At 43.6% G+C, this 17,309-nt stretch overlaps 1 protein-coding gene across 1 annotated transcript in view; it reads right to left on the bottom strand.

Moving 5' to 3' along the window:
- Positions 1–17,309, bottom strand: part of AAK1 (AP2 associated kinase 1) — a 117,794-nt gene that overhangs the window by 14,316 nt on the left and 86,169 nt on the right. Inside the window, exons 18-21 of the mRNA XM_060251881.1 lie at positions 12,840–12,941; positions 10,245–10,346; positions 8,233–8,343; positions 5,275–5,379 (exon numbers count right to left, since the gene is read on the bottom strand). Coding sequence (XP_060107864.1) covers positions 5,275–5,379; positions 8,233–8,343; positions 10,245–10,346; positions 12,840–12,941 — 420 coding nt within the window. The remainder of the gene's footprint in view (positions 1–5,274; positions 5,380–8,232; positions 8,344–10,244; positions 10,347–12,839; positions 12,942–17,309) is intronic.

Genomic DNA, 17,309 nt, shown 5'->3' on the forward strand with positions numbered 1-17,309 from the left:
TGTAGAATTTACTCTGAACATTCATTACACATCCTATTGCCAATTTTCATGATAACTGCCTATTCATAATAAGGCTGCTTGCCATACTCGGTTTGCATTAGTGGATAAAAGACTCCAGTTCACTGGTGGACCACTGGCCAATTCCTGTGGGCCATCTAGGGCCTGCAGGTTGCTGAAATGCTTTTCTGCAGGAATAAAAAGATATTGGCCTGATTCTGCCAGGCATGTTCACAGCTCAGTCCTGTACAACATCAGTCTGTGCAGGATCGCAGAGTAATTGCAGGATTGCCCTGTACATTGATTAGGAACTCTTACACTTAAGGCATTCCTTACCTGGGTGGGCAGACTTGTTTGTCATTAACAAGCAGACAGCCCAATGAGAGGGATTCTTGTTAAAAGGGGCTGGGGGAAATAGACCACACATGATTCAGGTCAGTCCATCCCTGTGTTATGCAATAAGTGACTGTTCAGACAAAATTTCCCAGTATCTGTAAGAGCTGGTCCTCCTATTTCCCAAGGGGAATCAACATCCTTATAGGGAATTCCCACCCACCCCCACCCCAGTCTTGGGTATACTACCAGAAAACACGCTGTGTGAACAGAGGCCATTGTGTTCTATGTTTTTCCAGCTTCACCCCAAGTCAGTATCAACAGTGGGCACCACTGCTGGTACTCAACACGTGGGGCCCCAAATTCACTCAGTTCTCTAGGATGACGTGCTCAGGATGGAGCAGGAATTCCCACTAGAAATGCCAATCCTAGGAATGAACTCAGCATCTAGACCATCTGCACACAGCTCAGCACCTCAAGCTTAGCACCTCCAATAAAAGGCAGGCTGAGGAAAAAGTAGCTTGCTGAAGGGATTTTTAAAAAACCTTCTCGCTCTCTTTGACAAAGACAACAATTTAGCCCTTTCTTCTGTGATATCAGAATTTCAAGGACACCCTAGAGACAGAAGACATTTTGGTATCCAAGGCAGAAAATCTAAATTATGCCCCCCCCCAAAGGTGGGCAGTTTTGTTGGCTGTAACAGTACCAACCAATATAAGTTGCCTCACACTCCACTTATGGTAGAACTGGTCTTAGAACACCCAGGGCTCTTTTTTGTAGCACGAACTCCTTTGCATATTAGGCCACACACCCCTGATGCAGCCAATCCTCCTAGAGCTTACAGAAGGCCCTGTACTAAGAGTCCTGTAAGCTCTTGGAGGATTGGCTACATCAGGGGTATGTGGCCTAATATGCAAAGGAGTTCCTGCTACAAAAAAAAGCCCTGAGAACACCCATTTAGTTACAACTAAATTTTGAGGCAATGGAGAAGAGGCAAAAAGCAGCACTGACTGCTCAAGGCATATTTGACTACCTCTTTCAAAAAGGTACCATCACTTCTTAATTTGCAAGAAGCTAATAATATCCATCATTCCCAGAATTTCAGTCTTTTGCTGTTTATTAAAGAATCTGCTACACGTCATTTCAATGACCTTGGATCAATTTCAGAAACTGCTGTACAGAGTAAATTATTTCCATTGTCTTAGCTTTCCCCCCCCCACATGTATAATTAGTTGAAACCCCACCACCACCACATTCACCATTGCTTAGTTAATTGCACAGCCCTTGAACAACCAAGCACCTTCATAATTCTGCTTCCAGAACTCTTCAACAAGTTCAATTAGACTTAAAATGTTACACATTCTTGTAAAAGTACTTTAATTCACAGAAATCAGGTGGGATTTTTTTGTTTGTTTCTAATATACAGTAGGTGGTTTCTTTGTTAAAAAATCCATTTTTTCCATATATCTTCAGTATCTGACTATACAATAACTTTCTATCTAAAGCTCCCCCCTCCCCATATTATCCAGCCTCAGTTGCCTGTGCTTTAGTAATCAAAAAACCAAAACAACCCCCCAAAAATATAAAGATCTATCAACAATTTTACTAAGATCATTTCCCACAGTTCTGTCATGTAGATCATCTGGAAAGTGCAGTAGAAACACGCAAATGGACACAACACACATAAGCAATACTTTATCATGGAGTGTGTATGCAGATTCTTAGAAAGATTCATACAGAACTGACAGGACAGTTAAATTTCTATTTACAGAATTTGTTAAGCTAATTTCTGGTGGGGGAGAGGTTTGGATGAGATATGTGAGGGGAGGGAAGGGGGAAGAACAGAGAAAAATACTTGAGGACATCAAAATGTCTTTCCTTTTTAAGGAGAGCCTGATACACCTATAAGTTTAATCATTCATACCTTCACACATGAGAAAAACTGCACTTTTTTTTTACTAATACAGCTACATACACATACACAAAATTAGCATTAAGCTATTATTCCACTACGGAGCAAGGGTGGTCCTTCTCTTCAGAAGAACATCTTGAGTGACAGTTAACTGTGGACTTGAAGATCAGAAGTCAATGAGAACAAGTTTACTATATCCAGTAGTTTGACAAAACCAAGTATATCAAGGTGGAAAGAAAAGGTAAAACCCATTCAGGTAACACCTAAGCTGGAAAGCACTTACTCTCAACTGGCTGACAAGGAGTGCATGCTAGGTCTACAAAGACTGAAGGATCTGAATAAAGGTTACAGTCATTTTGTCTACTGGGAAAGGAAAATTTGGCTCCATGTTAACACCATATGCAGTTACAAAGGGAGACAGCAAAAACCCGAAGGGACTGAGGAAAAACAATCTTTAACAATTTTGGCTATATTGTAAGAATCTGAAGTGGGGGGAGAACTTTCAGGGAAATTTGACGTATGCAAAAGTTTAGCGTTCCTCTACAGGACAGAACCCGCAAGAATATCTGTTGCTACAAATTCAGTAGGAAAAGGTCTTAGCCGTGCTTTTCATACGTTTTATGATGGTTTTACACTTGTAACTTTGTTTGCATGAGATGACTTCCATAGTGTTAATATTTATTTTTAAAAGCACAGTCCATTCCTAAGCAGCCTGCGGAACACTAAAAGTCAGGGAGCAAAAGTTCTTTTTCAAAGTGCACAATCTTTTTTTCTGTACTTGGTAGGTCACATGAACCCAATTTTGGCAATGCCCAAAGTTGGACCAAAACCCTTCCCAGTAGATGCTGTTGCATCAAAGAGGGACAAGGCAAAACTATTTTCATTGTCCTTTTAACTTTTTTTTTTAAATGAAAGAGAGGTTGATGTACAGTTTTGTTCCTCTAGACTACGGCAGGGTGGAAGTATTAGTCATAGGCATTTCTTGCAAGGTTACATGTAATTCATTTTCAAGGGGGGGTTTTGGGTGGAGCTATGGGGTAAGTTGCAGCAAGGTGATTAATGGACAGTAGCACTCCTTTAGAAAAAGAGGCTCGGAGAGTGGGGTGCACAAGGAACTGCGTCAAGCTGTATCAAGGACGTGCTGTAAAGGAGTACAGAAAGATCCCAACATAGGACTCCTTTCACTTGTAGGGTTATTTTAAATAAAAACCAAAGTCACCCAACAACTAAAGACAGCTCCTTTGGGGGCGCGAAGGGGAAAGAAAAAGAGTTGGATTTAGGTACGTTACAGAAACCGCATCTGTTATTGATTGACTGCTACAGGTCTATGAGCTGATCCACTAGCAGTAGAGACCTGGCTAGGTTGGGAAGACTGGATTCAGAGCTTCCACTGTTGTTTCTAGAATGCCCACCTGAAAGTGTGAGAGATAGCAATTCAGTATTGAGCAAGAGACAAATAAAAAGTTAGTTTAAAAAAAAAAGATATTCACAAGCAAGCAAAAAAGAAAGAACCAGCTAAAAACTAGAGAAGGCAACTCAGAATCTAACTAGGCTGTTATTACTGTAGAAGATGCAGAAACTCCCCAATTTAATCCATCAGACTAGTCAAGAGGCAGGGTTGTCATACCCTGTTTTAGGAGGAATTCAATTTATCTCCTCAGTTTTACAAAACTTTTCTTCAGATGCAGCATTCCATAGCAGAAATAATGGATGGTGTTCAGGTCTCCAGTCCCTCCCTCTCCCACCATCAGTTTAATTCATCCTCCTTTCCCCAGCAGAAGGGGAAATTAACAGGGCCATTTTAATGATCATGCTACAACAAAGAACCCAACCAAATCATTTTCTTTGGGCTGGGCTCTTTTGTGGTACAGCTCAGAAAACACATTGACTACTCTTCCCATTGGCAGAAGAGGAGATTGGCAACTTTACTGTTCCCATTCTAAAGATGCTACTATCAACAGATTGAGGAACAGGAGAGGATGGAGCCGGTTGGAGAGAGGATGCTCCTGTATGTGGCCACAGGCATATGGTGCACGTGTACAAGGGCAGAAGTAAAAAAAAAAATACAATTTCCAGACTAGGCATATAGCCAATAATTATATGTTCTCTTTGGGATATTTCTTTAAAATCTTTTCCCTCCTGTTCTCTACAGCTCATTTCTCATTTGTACAGTTTGCATACAAGGGATTTGAAGATTAACTATTCAAACCACCTCAATAATCTATGTTCTCCCCATGATTACAAGTTAAGTCTTTTTTCCATGGTTTTTCCAGGGTTGATGCTATGGCAATCTTGAAACTGCCAGTCCTCCCAAAAACACAATCCAGAACCAAAATGAGAAGGAATCCTGGACTACTACATCTTTTGCTAAATTGACATGAGAGCTTATTCCTCTATGCTTTCAGACACCTGCTGCTGGAAAAAACACCAAAGAAAGGAGTTTATTCTGCAGGTGCTCCCAGCTAATTGTGGTGTGGATCCAAAGAATTGTGGAGTTCCATGTGCCCAAGCAAGGGGGGAGGAGATTCAACTGGTTTCTCTCAAACAACATCCTACAGAGCCAACTAATTTGAAACTGGTGGAGCTTTCAATAAAGAGTAAGCAGCCTCAAATTCCCTGTAGTAGGAATTTCTGAATCTGTTCATAATCACTGTGCAGAACTTGAACTCCACATCTCAGTTCTGCTGCAGCTTTAATCAGAGTTGAAAGGTCCCACATAAGATGCTTAGAGGCAATTTTTATGTGATCCAGAGAGGAGGTGGTGACGATGGAAGCATCTCACATTCCATCTAACGTCTCAGTGACTAAAGATTGAGGGTTGCTGGCCCTCTAAGTAGGCCTGTGATCTCCTCATCCAGAAAAGCAGCAAGAGCCAAGAGCCATTTATTGCTGTCATACCACTGAAGCAGAAGAAGCTCAAGAGTGACATGAACCTCCCAGCCATTAACCTTACATTGCGGTTATCAGCCAGAAACACTACCAACAAAGGCGCTGCCTTGAGATCTCAATTCACCCCGCTCTTTCCTGCTTACCTTGTGAATTTTTGGATATCAACACAGGGATGGGGTCAAACTCATCTTCTGTCACTTTTTCAGAGCCCTCTGGGAGATCAAAGCCCGAAATCAGGTTAGTATCTTCTGTAGCATGATGGGGAGGGATGGTAGTAAAAAGGGGGAGCAAAAGAGACAGAGCAGAGAAAGCCCGTTAGGTTACCACCAAAACAACTGCATGTGTTTTGTTGGAGAAGGGTTAGACGCTAGAGTTAATGTATGGGAGAGGGACTGCTAGGTTTTGGACAAGAAAGCCAACTGATACACAAAAAACAGGAGAAATATAATAAGAAACACACAGGCATGACTGACACTTTGTGAGAGAGAAAACAGCCCAAGCTACATCGGATTGTTAGGAATTAGTAACTCTGTCAGGGACTCAAGTTTGAAAAACTACAAGGCAAGGCTAGTGAAGAGAGAAGGAAAAAATACATGCCCCATTTCAGACAACTGTCATTCATGTCTGCATTTGGCACCACCCCCCTTCACGGTGCCTCCCCCTCCCTCCCTCCCTCCCAATTTTAATGCCTGGGAAACTGGCAGCAAAGCGCCGACTCCCGGGGCTCTTTCAAGGTGCCCCCCTCCCCCGCTGATCAGCTGATTGGTGGGAGGAGCCATGGGGAAGCCGGCATCTCCTATGCCGGCTTTCCGGCACTCTCGGGACGTTCAGCACTGTGGCAGTGGAAAAAACAGCAAGCTGCTGAAAAAGCCGTTGTCACTGCCACTGCTTCCTCCCCACTTTCCTCCCATGCGATCTGGAGAGGAAGCAGCGGCGACCACCACTTTTTCAGCAGCTTGCTGGTTTCCCCCCACTGCCGCCCCAGCACTGAATGTCCCGAGAGCACTGGAAGGCTGGCATAGGAGATGCTGGCCTCCCTGCGGCTTTTCCCGCTGATCAGTTGATTGGAGGGGAGGGCACCTTGAAAGAGCCCTGGGAGTCGGCGCTTCACTGCCGGTTCCCCGGGCATGAAAAACTGGGTGCTAGGGAGGGAGGGAAAAGCAGGCAACTAGGGATTTGCCTAGGGGGCGGGGCTGATTTTGGTGTCCCTGCCGGTGCCCTAGGCAAATGCCTAGTTTGCCTAGTGGGCGAGCCAGCCATGCTGTGCACAAATGCAGACTCAGAGAAAGGCAGGTAACTGGGACAAGATGGGAATGTCAGGAGAAAGTTGCCTCTCCTCCAAGTAAGAAGCAAGCAAATACACATAAGGCTTCAGAACAATTGGCAAAGTGGGTGGTTCAGAGGCTGAAAATTCAATCTCAACTGCAGCAGCAAATTAAACAAAAGTTCTTTTCCAAATTCCCAAAGCCCTGTAAGAAATCGAATCTCCTTCAAACTGCAGCTGGCTTTTAAAAGGAAATGGACCATGCAATTTCGAGACAAAACATCTACTTGAATTTGATGGCATCTTGCCACCTTATTTGCCTGGATTCGTATGAGATCCTGTCCTGTGTGATAGCAGCCCCCCAAAATGTAAGAAAATTCCACTGAACACAATGGGACTTCATAGCAAAGATGCTTAGGATAAAGTAGTAACTGGTTCCATAAAAGTAGAGCAACAGTTTTAACTCTTTGCTTCTCACCATTACTAACAGGCTAAACAGCCTGTTTAAACAGGCTTTTGTGGTCTAACTGAAAAAAGGCTGCCACCGGACACCGGTGGGTCTGATCATAGTTAAGAAGTCAATACCGCCTATACTGGATTGAAATAGCGCTATAGAATGGTTTTTAAGTTGATATGTAAATTATGGTTTTATATGTTTTATCGGATTAATTGTTTTATAATGTTGTAAGCCGCCCTGAGTCCGCTTGCGGAGAGGGCGGGATGTAAATGAAAAGTAATAAATAAATAATAAATAAACATGGCAGTTCCATTCACAACATCCTAGGTTACTACCTACCCAAAGGCTGATACAAGGAACCCTAGTTCATAATAGCTTCTTGTGCCACTGCTTTGTTTTGCCCAGTGTAAGTGGTGGGCATTATAACTTCTTACTGATGTTTCTAATATAAGAGGAATATCTGGTAGTAGTTCAATGGTAAAGTGTACACATTGGGTTGGATCCCAACAGGTTTTCGTAATCAGTGTCCTCGCAGTTCCTCTCCTCTCTGCAGCCCTCTCTGGCTTTTGTCCATAAAGGCCTCAGATACTAGGTGGTCATTATGGTGGTCATGAGACACCCCTCCTTCATTTACCGGTGGAAGCCCTGGAAGGATCCAACCCATTGCATATGTGAAGAGAAGGAGGACCAGGAGATCTTAACTCATTCTACATAGTACTAAAGCAAATGATGGACCCCTGTCCAGAGAAGTTATGTTTACAAAAATTGGGATGGAGAAGAACACAGAGAGAGATGGGAGGAAAGGCTAACAAAGGATGAATGCTGGCAAATCTATCTCCCTATATTTAGGCCACTTTTGTTGGGAATGAGGTTAAAAGTCTCATGGAAGAGGTGATTTTCAAGATGGGCATTGAAAAAGGGCAGACGATAGGCAGGCCCAAAGTAGTGTTTGGGTCTTGCCAGACTTAATTTCCCTAGCATCAAAAGATTCATGCTTGAGTCTTGCCTTTCTGAGTCACAAGACCCATTTGCTTGAAATATGCCCTAGGAACAGCCAGTGATTGGTTTGATTCCATTAAAACATGGCTTCTTCCAAGCTACACTGCCAACAGAGAAGGCACATGTGTTCAAAAGATGCAGAGCCAAAGAGATCTGAGCTGATATATGCTGGCATTACTCCAATATAATGTCATAGCTTTTCATTTCATTTTTTAAAATATGCTCTCTCCTCTCCCTCCACCCCACCAGCCTTATAGCACAAACCTATGTAGATTTACTCCAGTCTAATCCCACTGCCATCAATGGGCTTACACTGGGGCAACCTCAGATAGGATTCCCCTGTTAGGCCTCCATCACTAAGAATGCCGAACGGTACTTTACCTTTGTGAGCTTGGGATGAAATGGCTAAAGGAGCAAACTCATCCAGAAGGTCAGCAGCAGGGTTAGAAAGCAGAGAGCAGTCAAGCAGGGAGTCCTCCCCAGTGACAGAATCTGAGTAGAGTTAGCAAGTGACAGCAACAGCAGCAAAGAACAGTACACAGAAGAGCAAGTTAGCAACCACACCTGTGCACCCACTGGATTCCCCAACCCACCCTGAGCCCTTGAGCAAGCAACATACTGAAAGAAACTGGACTGAAGCCGGAGGGGGGGGGGATTAGTCATTTCTGAAATAACTTAGCATATGCAGGAGGACTTCAAACAAGTTACTTACTCATCTATTCTGGGGGCGAGAGAAAGAGAATCGGCATAATTTATATTTGAAACTAAGCTAAATGCTCTTCCTAAAGAACTTCAAACCATACTGGCCAATCACCAGTAACCAGCACCAAAAACCTTAACAGAAAACAGAGTGCTGAAACTTTTATACTTCAAAAGTATTCCCCTTTGTTACTTATATTTCCAAAAGGAACTTTATTTACAAACTTGAGCAAGAATTCTTGTTTGGAGAAGAGACATAAAGGGTCATGAAACTGGATTTCAAGGGTCAGAAACTAACTATAATTGCATTTACATACTGTAGAAGGCACTTGTTCTCATCTGCTAAAATGTGGGATCTAGTATTTTGTGTATACCCTTTGTTTTATCATTCCATGGTTATTGTTTTTAGGGATGGGCATGAACCGGCTCACAAGCCAAAATCTGGCACAAACTTGGGCTGGTTTGGAGCTCTCAAACTGAAATTCAGGAAAGGTGCCTTCCCCGAACATTTGCCAGACTTTTGTCCGGTTCATTTTTGCTGTTTGGAGCCTTTTAAACCTAGCAGTTCAGCTGCGCAGGCCCGGAGCTGACCTATTAAGTTCAAATGACTGCAAGCCATTTCAGTCTAACAGCAGACAGGCGTACCCACCCTGCTGTTAGGTTTGAATGGCTGTGAGCCATTAAATCATCAGTTTTGCTCCCCCCACACTTTGAAGCAGGGGGAAGCAAAATGGACGAGTTAAATGTCTGCCAGACGATTAAAATGAGCCATTTAACCCTTCCCAGATGATCCCCCTCTTTCTCACAGCAGTGGTGAGCTGAAATTGGAAGAAAGGGGGAACCAAACTCACTGGACTGGCTTGGTTCAGGTCAGGACCTTTGGCTCTGTTTGGGGGCCTCCCCAAATCCTAAACTGAACCAGATTTTTTAGATTTGTCCCCATCCCTAATCACTTTTCTTCTGTTGTTCTGTGTAGGGATGGGCAAAAATTTATTCACAAGCCAAAATTCAACATGAATGTGGGCCAATTCAGAGCCCCTGAACCAATGTTCACGTAAGGCACCTTCCCCAAACATTTACTAGTTCAGTTTGGCTGTTCAAGGCCATTTCAACCTAACAGCTGAGCAGCGCAGGACTCACAGCTGAGGTGTTAGGTGCAATGGCTGCCAGCCATTTCAACTTCACAGCTGATGGGTAGACCCACCCCACTGTTAGATTGAAATGACTATCAGACATTTAAACCTAACAGTGGGGCAAGGTCCTCCCACCAGCTATTAGGTTGAAATGGCTGCAAGCCATTAAACCCATTGGTTATGCTGTCCCCTGCTTCTAAGCAGGGAGAAGGGAAACAGACAGGTTAAATGGCTGCTAGCCATTTAACCCTCTTAGGCAATCCTCCCTCCACACTGGCAGAAAGAAGGAACTGAACTCGCTGAACCAGCTCAGTTTGGGTGGGGCCTTCTGACTTGGTTCAGGGGCCGCCCCAAACTGGGTTTTTAGGTTTGTGCCCATCCCTAGTTATGTGTACGGATCCTAGCAGCAATATACAGACTTGGAGTTTTTAAAATTAATAATATTATGAGTCAGTTGAATGTCCAGGAAAATCCAAAGCTGCGAAGGCAAACAAAGCCACCCCTTTCTTCACAGGCGGGACTACTCTCATTGCCTGTTCTGGCTTACTGCATCACACCAACCTGCTCTGTTTGCAGCCATAGTATCAGTCTGCGATGATACACACTGGGGAATGGGTGCCTCAAGACCTGGTATGAGACTGTCAACAGTTAGGTCAGCTTGTCCTTTCCGAAGGCACAAAAGAGCAGAACAGAAGCCACAAGTTAAATCAAGTTCAGCAGAGGCAGAAAAACACAAAGAAAAGGCAGAAGACTGAATAGATTAGATGTGGGCAAGTAGAGAAGTTTTCTATCTGTGTTACACCGAAGTCTGGTTATTTGCAGGACTCATCTCAAAATTACCCTTTAGATAAGTTTACCCTGATGTGCACAGTAATATGTAACAGGAGATCTGGAGATTCATTCACCAACAGATCTATGTATTTCCAAGCCTGTTTTAGAGTCCTATACTTCTCTGAGGCTCCAGTTCATAAGAATGTACAATCAGCCCAGCTGCATCAGACTAATGATCCATCTGTTCCAGCATCCTGTTTCCCACAATGGCCAACCAGTTGCCCCAGAGGCCCACAAGCAGGGCACAGAGACTAAAGTCTCTGTTGCCTGCCTTCCACAACTAGTATTCAGAGATATTCATGTTAGTATCTTCACTATGGTGATGTGTATGACAAGCAAAGTTACATAGACGAACACAAAGGTTCCTTCTCCCCCAGTCATGAGGGAGGGCGATGATCACATGGGTGGAGGTGATTTAGCTGGCCCCCGATGCACAGCCAGCATCCATACACGTACCACATAGCAGCAGATGATGCCATTGTAAGATAATGGCTCCATGCATGTGAAAGGAGCATGTCAGATTTACATCCCACAACATGCTAACACACACAGATGTGTCTAGAAAGCAAATGTGCAGATTAAAAAAGTAAAGGTAGTCCTCTGTGCAAGCACCAGTTGTTTCCGACTCTGGGGTGATGTTGCTTTTACAACGTTTTCATGGCAGACTTTTTACGGGGTGGTTTGCCATTACCTTCCCCAGTCATCATTCTACACTTTACTCCCAGCAAACTGGGTACTCATTTTACTGACCTCAGAAGGATGGAAGGCTGAGTCAACCATGAGCCAGCTACCTGAACCCAGCTTCCTCCGTGATCAAACTCAGGTCCTGAGCAGAGCTTGGTCTGCAATACTGCAGCTTACCACTCTGTGCCATGGAGCTCTTACGTGCAGATTAGACCCTAATAATTCAGTTGATCTGCAATTATGTTTTTAGCATGTGACTTGATTAAATTACTTTGCTCCCTAGTTAATACATAGTTAGCTAGGAAGTACTTAGAACCATGCTGTTTAGCTTTTTAAAAGACTAGGCTGCATCAACCAAAATCTAAAACTTAAAAAGCATGCTGTTAACACTGGTGGAGTTTCAGCATGTCTTTCAAGATTTATTCCTTGAACAGCAGTATCTTGGGGTTTGAAAAAAAAAATTTACTTGTCAGTTACATTTATGTAACTTAATAGATAACTTTAATTCTCATTCAGTTTGAAAGGTGTGCACCTTAAAGGGACTGGAAATGTCTCACGATATAGGGCTGTCAACTTCCAGGTGGGACGAGATCTCCCAGAGTTACAAGTGATCTCCAGTTTACAAGGATCAGTTCCAATGGAGAAAATGGCTGCTTTGGAGGGCAGAATCCATGGCATTATATCCTGCTGAGGTCCTTCCCCCCTTCCCTAAGGTCCATCCCCTCAAATCTATAAGAATTTCCCAACCTTGAGCCGGCAATCCTACTCATAAAGGACTCCAGCAGACATCCTAACCTCCATAAACCCAAGGAGCAACTGTTATGCCTAGAGATATGGAGGGCATGTTCAGATTAGAAAGCACATGATCAAGATGCCCCAGAGCACCCATTTACCAATGAAAAAGAAAATGAGGCCTTTGTTTCTCACATCTTTAATTCACTGAACTGGGCATACCTGGAAAGGGGAAATACTGTAGCACGCATGAGGAACTGAAGTGTCAAACTGCCTCATCTTTCTTAGCCTCTTAAGCGGGGGGGGGGGGGGACAAAACATTTCTACAGAAAGAGGCGGAAGTGAGGCTGTGAAATGGAATGGGTGGTTTCAGAAGATACATTATTGAGAGAGAAAATACTTTTGAACACATTCTTATGGAGGAACGTTGCCCAGAAGTCAAAAAGTAGTGCAAAAGGGAAACAGGTAGCCTTGAACAACTCAACATTCTTTTCTTTGTAGTGTGTGGAAAGGGGGGGAAAATGATACGCCAGCCTGTTCCAACAGTTTAGGTTTACCATCCCCATTGGCCACACACACACATTGTCCTAAACCTCCCTTTTGAGCTACCGGTAAGCAGAAAAACAAGGTCACCTCCTGGCCATCTGTGCGAAATTACCACAGGGGGGACCAGTTTGGGGAAAGGAAGGGGCAGCACCTTTCCTGGACAGGTTTGATGCCAAATTCTTGGCCTGGATTGCAGGCAATTCCGACCCTATGGCCAGCCACATGCCTCTTTGCCAAAAAGTCACATTTTATGGCCTATCAGGTGGCTTCCCTTTGCTCACTTGCTGCTTACAGTTCAAACATGCCCCACTGATGAGTCAGCATGCAGGACAGAATACACCAGAAAGGTTTTCAGGATTTTACCATTCACAGCATCAGAGGTGCTACCAAAGGGATCTGCAAGAGGCAGGATATCAGGGAGCAGAAGTGCAGGTTCAGGAGATTTGAGACCCTCAATCAGTTTTTCTGGCAGGGGAAGAAAAAGCAGGAAAACAGGAGGAAGGAAGCAGAAAGAAAGCAAAAGAAAGCAATTTGTTAGGAACAAGAAGCAACTTGTTGAACAGGGTAAGCTTGCAACCAAAAGGGTTTCAATTAGGGGTGTTTTTAAACACATGCATTGATATATATATTTTTCAATTACTTTTTTCTAGATGGTAGGCAAATGGATGTTTTGGTTCAACACACAAAAACGTCTGAAAGGTTGTGGACCTGCTTTGGGCTTGGTCAGGTCTCCTCAAATAAAGAATGCAACATTATTTCAAGTGACAAGAATGCAGCTAGACAGTAGACACTCCCAGTTCTCCAAGCCCAGGATGTTCCATATAAACTGGGTTTTTAGCACCCCTGTGCTTGTTGGCTAGTGAAAATGGGCCTCAAGAAAAAAAAAAATCACAACTGGTGCTGAGTAGAATTATACAAATTAAAGCACCTTTTCATAGATCGATTACATTTAATTCAAATGTTTCAGGATACATCATACTTGAGAATCACAGGGCAGAATTTCAGCTGTCAGCTGAAAAGGCTCAGCATTCTGACCTCAGCCTCACTGAGCCATCAACATGTTTTTGCCTCATGGCTCCAGGTCAGTTTGTGCACTGAGCATCACAGATGGCCAGGAGGTGAAACTCTTCAGTAAAAGGAAGAAGCATGTTTACCTGCAAAGCAATTATTTCACCTCCAGAGACTTTTGGGCAGGCAGTGTAACCCCCCCCCCCCCTCAAATTTCTTTAACAATGTGGAGCCGCAGCTTAAATCAGTTCTCTTCTGCAGAAGAACTGTTTAAGAAAATAAACTTCAAGCAGGGAAAAATCTCAAGCTATTTCATGGAGGGGCTTGCATGGCCAACATAAAAACAGCATTTGCTTGGTACATTTGCAGTGTTAAATTTACAATGAGACAACGACCGAGGGCATTTAGGAATTTTTAGAAGTCCCATCTACTATAATGAAAACAACCTGGGGGTGCTCATATTGTTCAGAGCTACCTTTCTCATCAGCCAGCCAGCTGGCAAGGAGAGAGAAAAAACACTAGCAAGAGATCACACAAAGGCTATCCAATACCTTTTATTAGGACCACCAGGATATGGAAGTTTTGGGAGATTCTTTTCAGGATGCATGTTTAAAAGACATGTGTATGAGTGAAAAAGATGCTTCTGTTCATGAATTTGTCTGTATCACATGCAGAGAGCTAGGCAAACTTAACACTGTGGTGCAGGTTGCACTACTGTTAGTTTGAGTAGCTTCCAATTACAGATATTAAAACCCAGTGGTTAAGAAAGTCCAGCCTGACAAAAACACTCAGGATAACTCAAAAGCCTGGGCACTGCTTTGTGCTATTTTGGTTGGTCTTAATAAAAGCTATTACATGGCTTTTGTTTTTAGATTTTGCTTTGGACTAGCGCCCTGCAATCGCTGCCAGTTGCAATAAATGTATACTGTTTACTTAATAGGCACCCTGCAACCAGGGCCAAGCCCCACAAATCCCAGCTTTCATGATTCAGCATCAGCAAGTCCTGGTTTAAATAGGGATTGATAAAGAAGCTGCAGAATTCTAAATTAGAACTTCCAAGGAACACACAGAACAGCACACCGCACGTTTCAGCTTCCACACAAATGTCACGGTTAGTTTACAGAGCATTTGCAGTTTACCGTGTTAGGGATTAGCTGCATCAGTGAACACGTAGACATCTTATTCACTGTTGTTTTCAGGAGAAAAAAGCAAGGTGCAAATGAATAGGTGGGATTCAAAGAACTAAATTAGGAGTGAACTATCCCTAGTTGATCAGTTAAGCTTATGAGAGCACTGTGATCCCACACCATAGGATTCACAGGGCAAAAGATACCCAGTGAATTCAGGCATGCCAAGGTACATTTGCTGTTTCTGGGGCCATGCTTGTTCAGGATTATGGAAGACTTACAGCAGATGCTGAACTGGGACCAGATGCTAGAGGGAGTATAGTGCAAGACAGCATATGAAATGCTAAACACATAATATGTGTAACCCTCCCCCCCATCAGATGATTTAATACAGTAGCCAGAACCTCTCCTTGTTTACACTAAAGCAAAAAAGCAGGTGCAACTCTACACCAGCTACTCTTGACTTTCTCTTATTGAAATCAAGAGAACACATCTCCGTTTGTGACCCTTGCATCCCACAAGACAACACGAAATCTTTGCCTTCTGTCCCCAAAAGCCAAAATGCATAATGCATTATGCAAATTGGGTTCCTGGAGGTCTGCAATTAGTTGATTTGCATGAAGAGAGCTTTGAATGTCTCCACAGCTGTGTGCAAATTTTCTTTGACTGATTTGCTGCACGCATGTTTAGTAACTATGATCTGCATTTAAAAAAAAAATCCTAAGAGAAGAAAGCCTGAAAGGGACACAGGCACAAAGCTCTAGAAAGAGAAGAGACCAAAAGGGACTCTCTCTTCTCTCTCTAATGGAGCAATTCTTCACTAAGTGCCATAATAATGACCTTTAAGAGGTATACTGAACAGCACCATCTGTGCAGAGTCCACACTGGGAGAACGGCAGTCCAACCCATCCTATAATTAAAAGAATCCATAACCATGGATATTCCATAGCGCATGAATATGTCCTGGGAAGATGGTTTTTAGATGGACATTTAGGGCATATTGTAAATGGAAAGTTGGCCAGTTCCGCACTAGACCTTTAATCCTGGTTCAGCCCTGTCCCCAAACTGACTCTCTACACTTGACTCATGGAATCATAGAAACCAACTCCATGAGTTTATGATACTATGATTCTAGTGTAGAAAATCAGTTTAGGGACAGGGCTGATCCAGGATTAAAGGCCTAGTGCGGGACTGGCTAACAAATGCTTTTTCCTCTTGTAAGGAGTCAGGACTGACTGCAGCACCTGCAAGGACACCCTCCATGGCAAACACGGGCTAGACTCATTGTACATGGGGGACATTTGGGCTCATTCTTCAGTGGGGGGGGCACTTTGGCTCATTCTTCAGCAGGAACAACTCTGTTAAAAACTACATTACATGTTTATCAGTTTAGGGACAGGGCTGATCCAGGATTAAAGGCCTAGTGCGGGACTGGCTAACAAATGCTTTTTCCTCTTGTAAGGAGTCAGGACTGACTGCAGCACCTGCAAGGACACCCTCCATGGCAAACACGGGCTAGACTCATTGTACATGGGGGACATTTGGGCTCATTCTTCAGTGGGGGGGGCACTTTGGCTCATTCTTCAGCAGGAACAACTCTGTTAAAAACTACATTACATGTTTATCTGGGGACTGAACACATGAAACCACCTTCTACGGAATCAGACCACTGATCTATCAGAGTCACTACTATCTACTCAAGAGTGGCAGCAGCTTTCCAGGACCTCAGGCAAAGGTCTTTCACATCACCTACTACATCATCCATTAAACTGGCGATGCTGGGGATTGAACCTCAGCTCTTCTGCGTGGCACTATGATGCTTTACCAGAGCCACCACCCCTCCCTGTGTAAAGAGAGAGCTTAACACTTACATGCTCTGTTACTGGCCGAACAATTTCCATTTATGGTCTGACGTTTTGCCTGGGAGTTCTTAAATAAATTTGTTCTTGGTTGAACAGGGCACCTCAGGGCACCTCTGCACCAGAAATGTGGGTAGAAATTAAAAAGAAATAATTTCACTTCACTTTATCTGGCAGCAACTATCCTTGCCTTCCACAGAAAAGCCATTACCATCAGATTACGTAATGTGCTGTAGCTTTAACCAAAGTGTGTGTGTGCATGGGGGTGGGAGGCTGATCCTCCCTGTATGAGTTCCTCTGGGATCACAGCACAAGGCAACATGAGGCTTTCTAGCCCCTGGAGGGACTGCTGGTAGACCCAGGTCAGCTCCCTTCTATAGCATTCCCAGATATAAGGGAAGGAGACGCAAAGGAAGGAGGGACAAGAAATGAATCAGCCTTCAGACAAGCTTCCAGTGGAAAGGTTAAGCTTCCACAAATAATCTTCAAGACTGAAATTCATAATTTTATTACACTCACATGCAAGCACACAAGCTTTGTTTTTCATTCCACCCCATGCTGTCAGTATGCCCTGGCTCCAGAGAAGCAAACGGCTAAACATTACAGCAGGGATCCTTAATTAGGCAGAAAGAGAGAAAGAAAAAGTGCCAAGGAGCACTTCAAGCCATCGTTTGGAATAATCAGAAGTCAAAACTTGAACAAGCAATGCACACTTTCGAGCACATTACTTACTCATGAGCCACATAAAGGAAAGGAAAAGGCAGTTATTTCAATAAAGAACACAGCAGCGGAGTCCTTTTTTTCGGGCATCAGCTAAAGAAGGAAAACCATCTATTAAG

This window comes from Heteronotia binoei, chromosome 12 (genome assembly GCF_032191835.1).
Source record: "Heteronotia binoei isolate CCM8104 ecotype False Entrance Well chromosome 12, APGP_CSIRO_Hbin_v1, whole genome shotgun sequence".
NCBI lineage: Eukaryota > Metazoa > Chordata > Lepidosauria > Squamata > Gekkonidae > Heteronotia > Heteronotia binoei.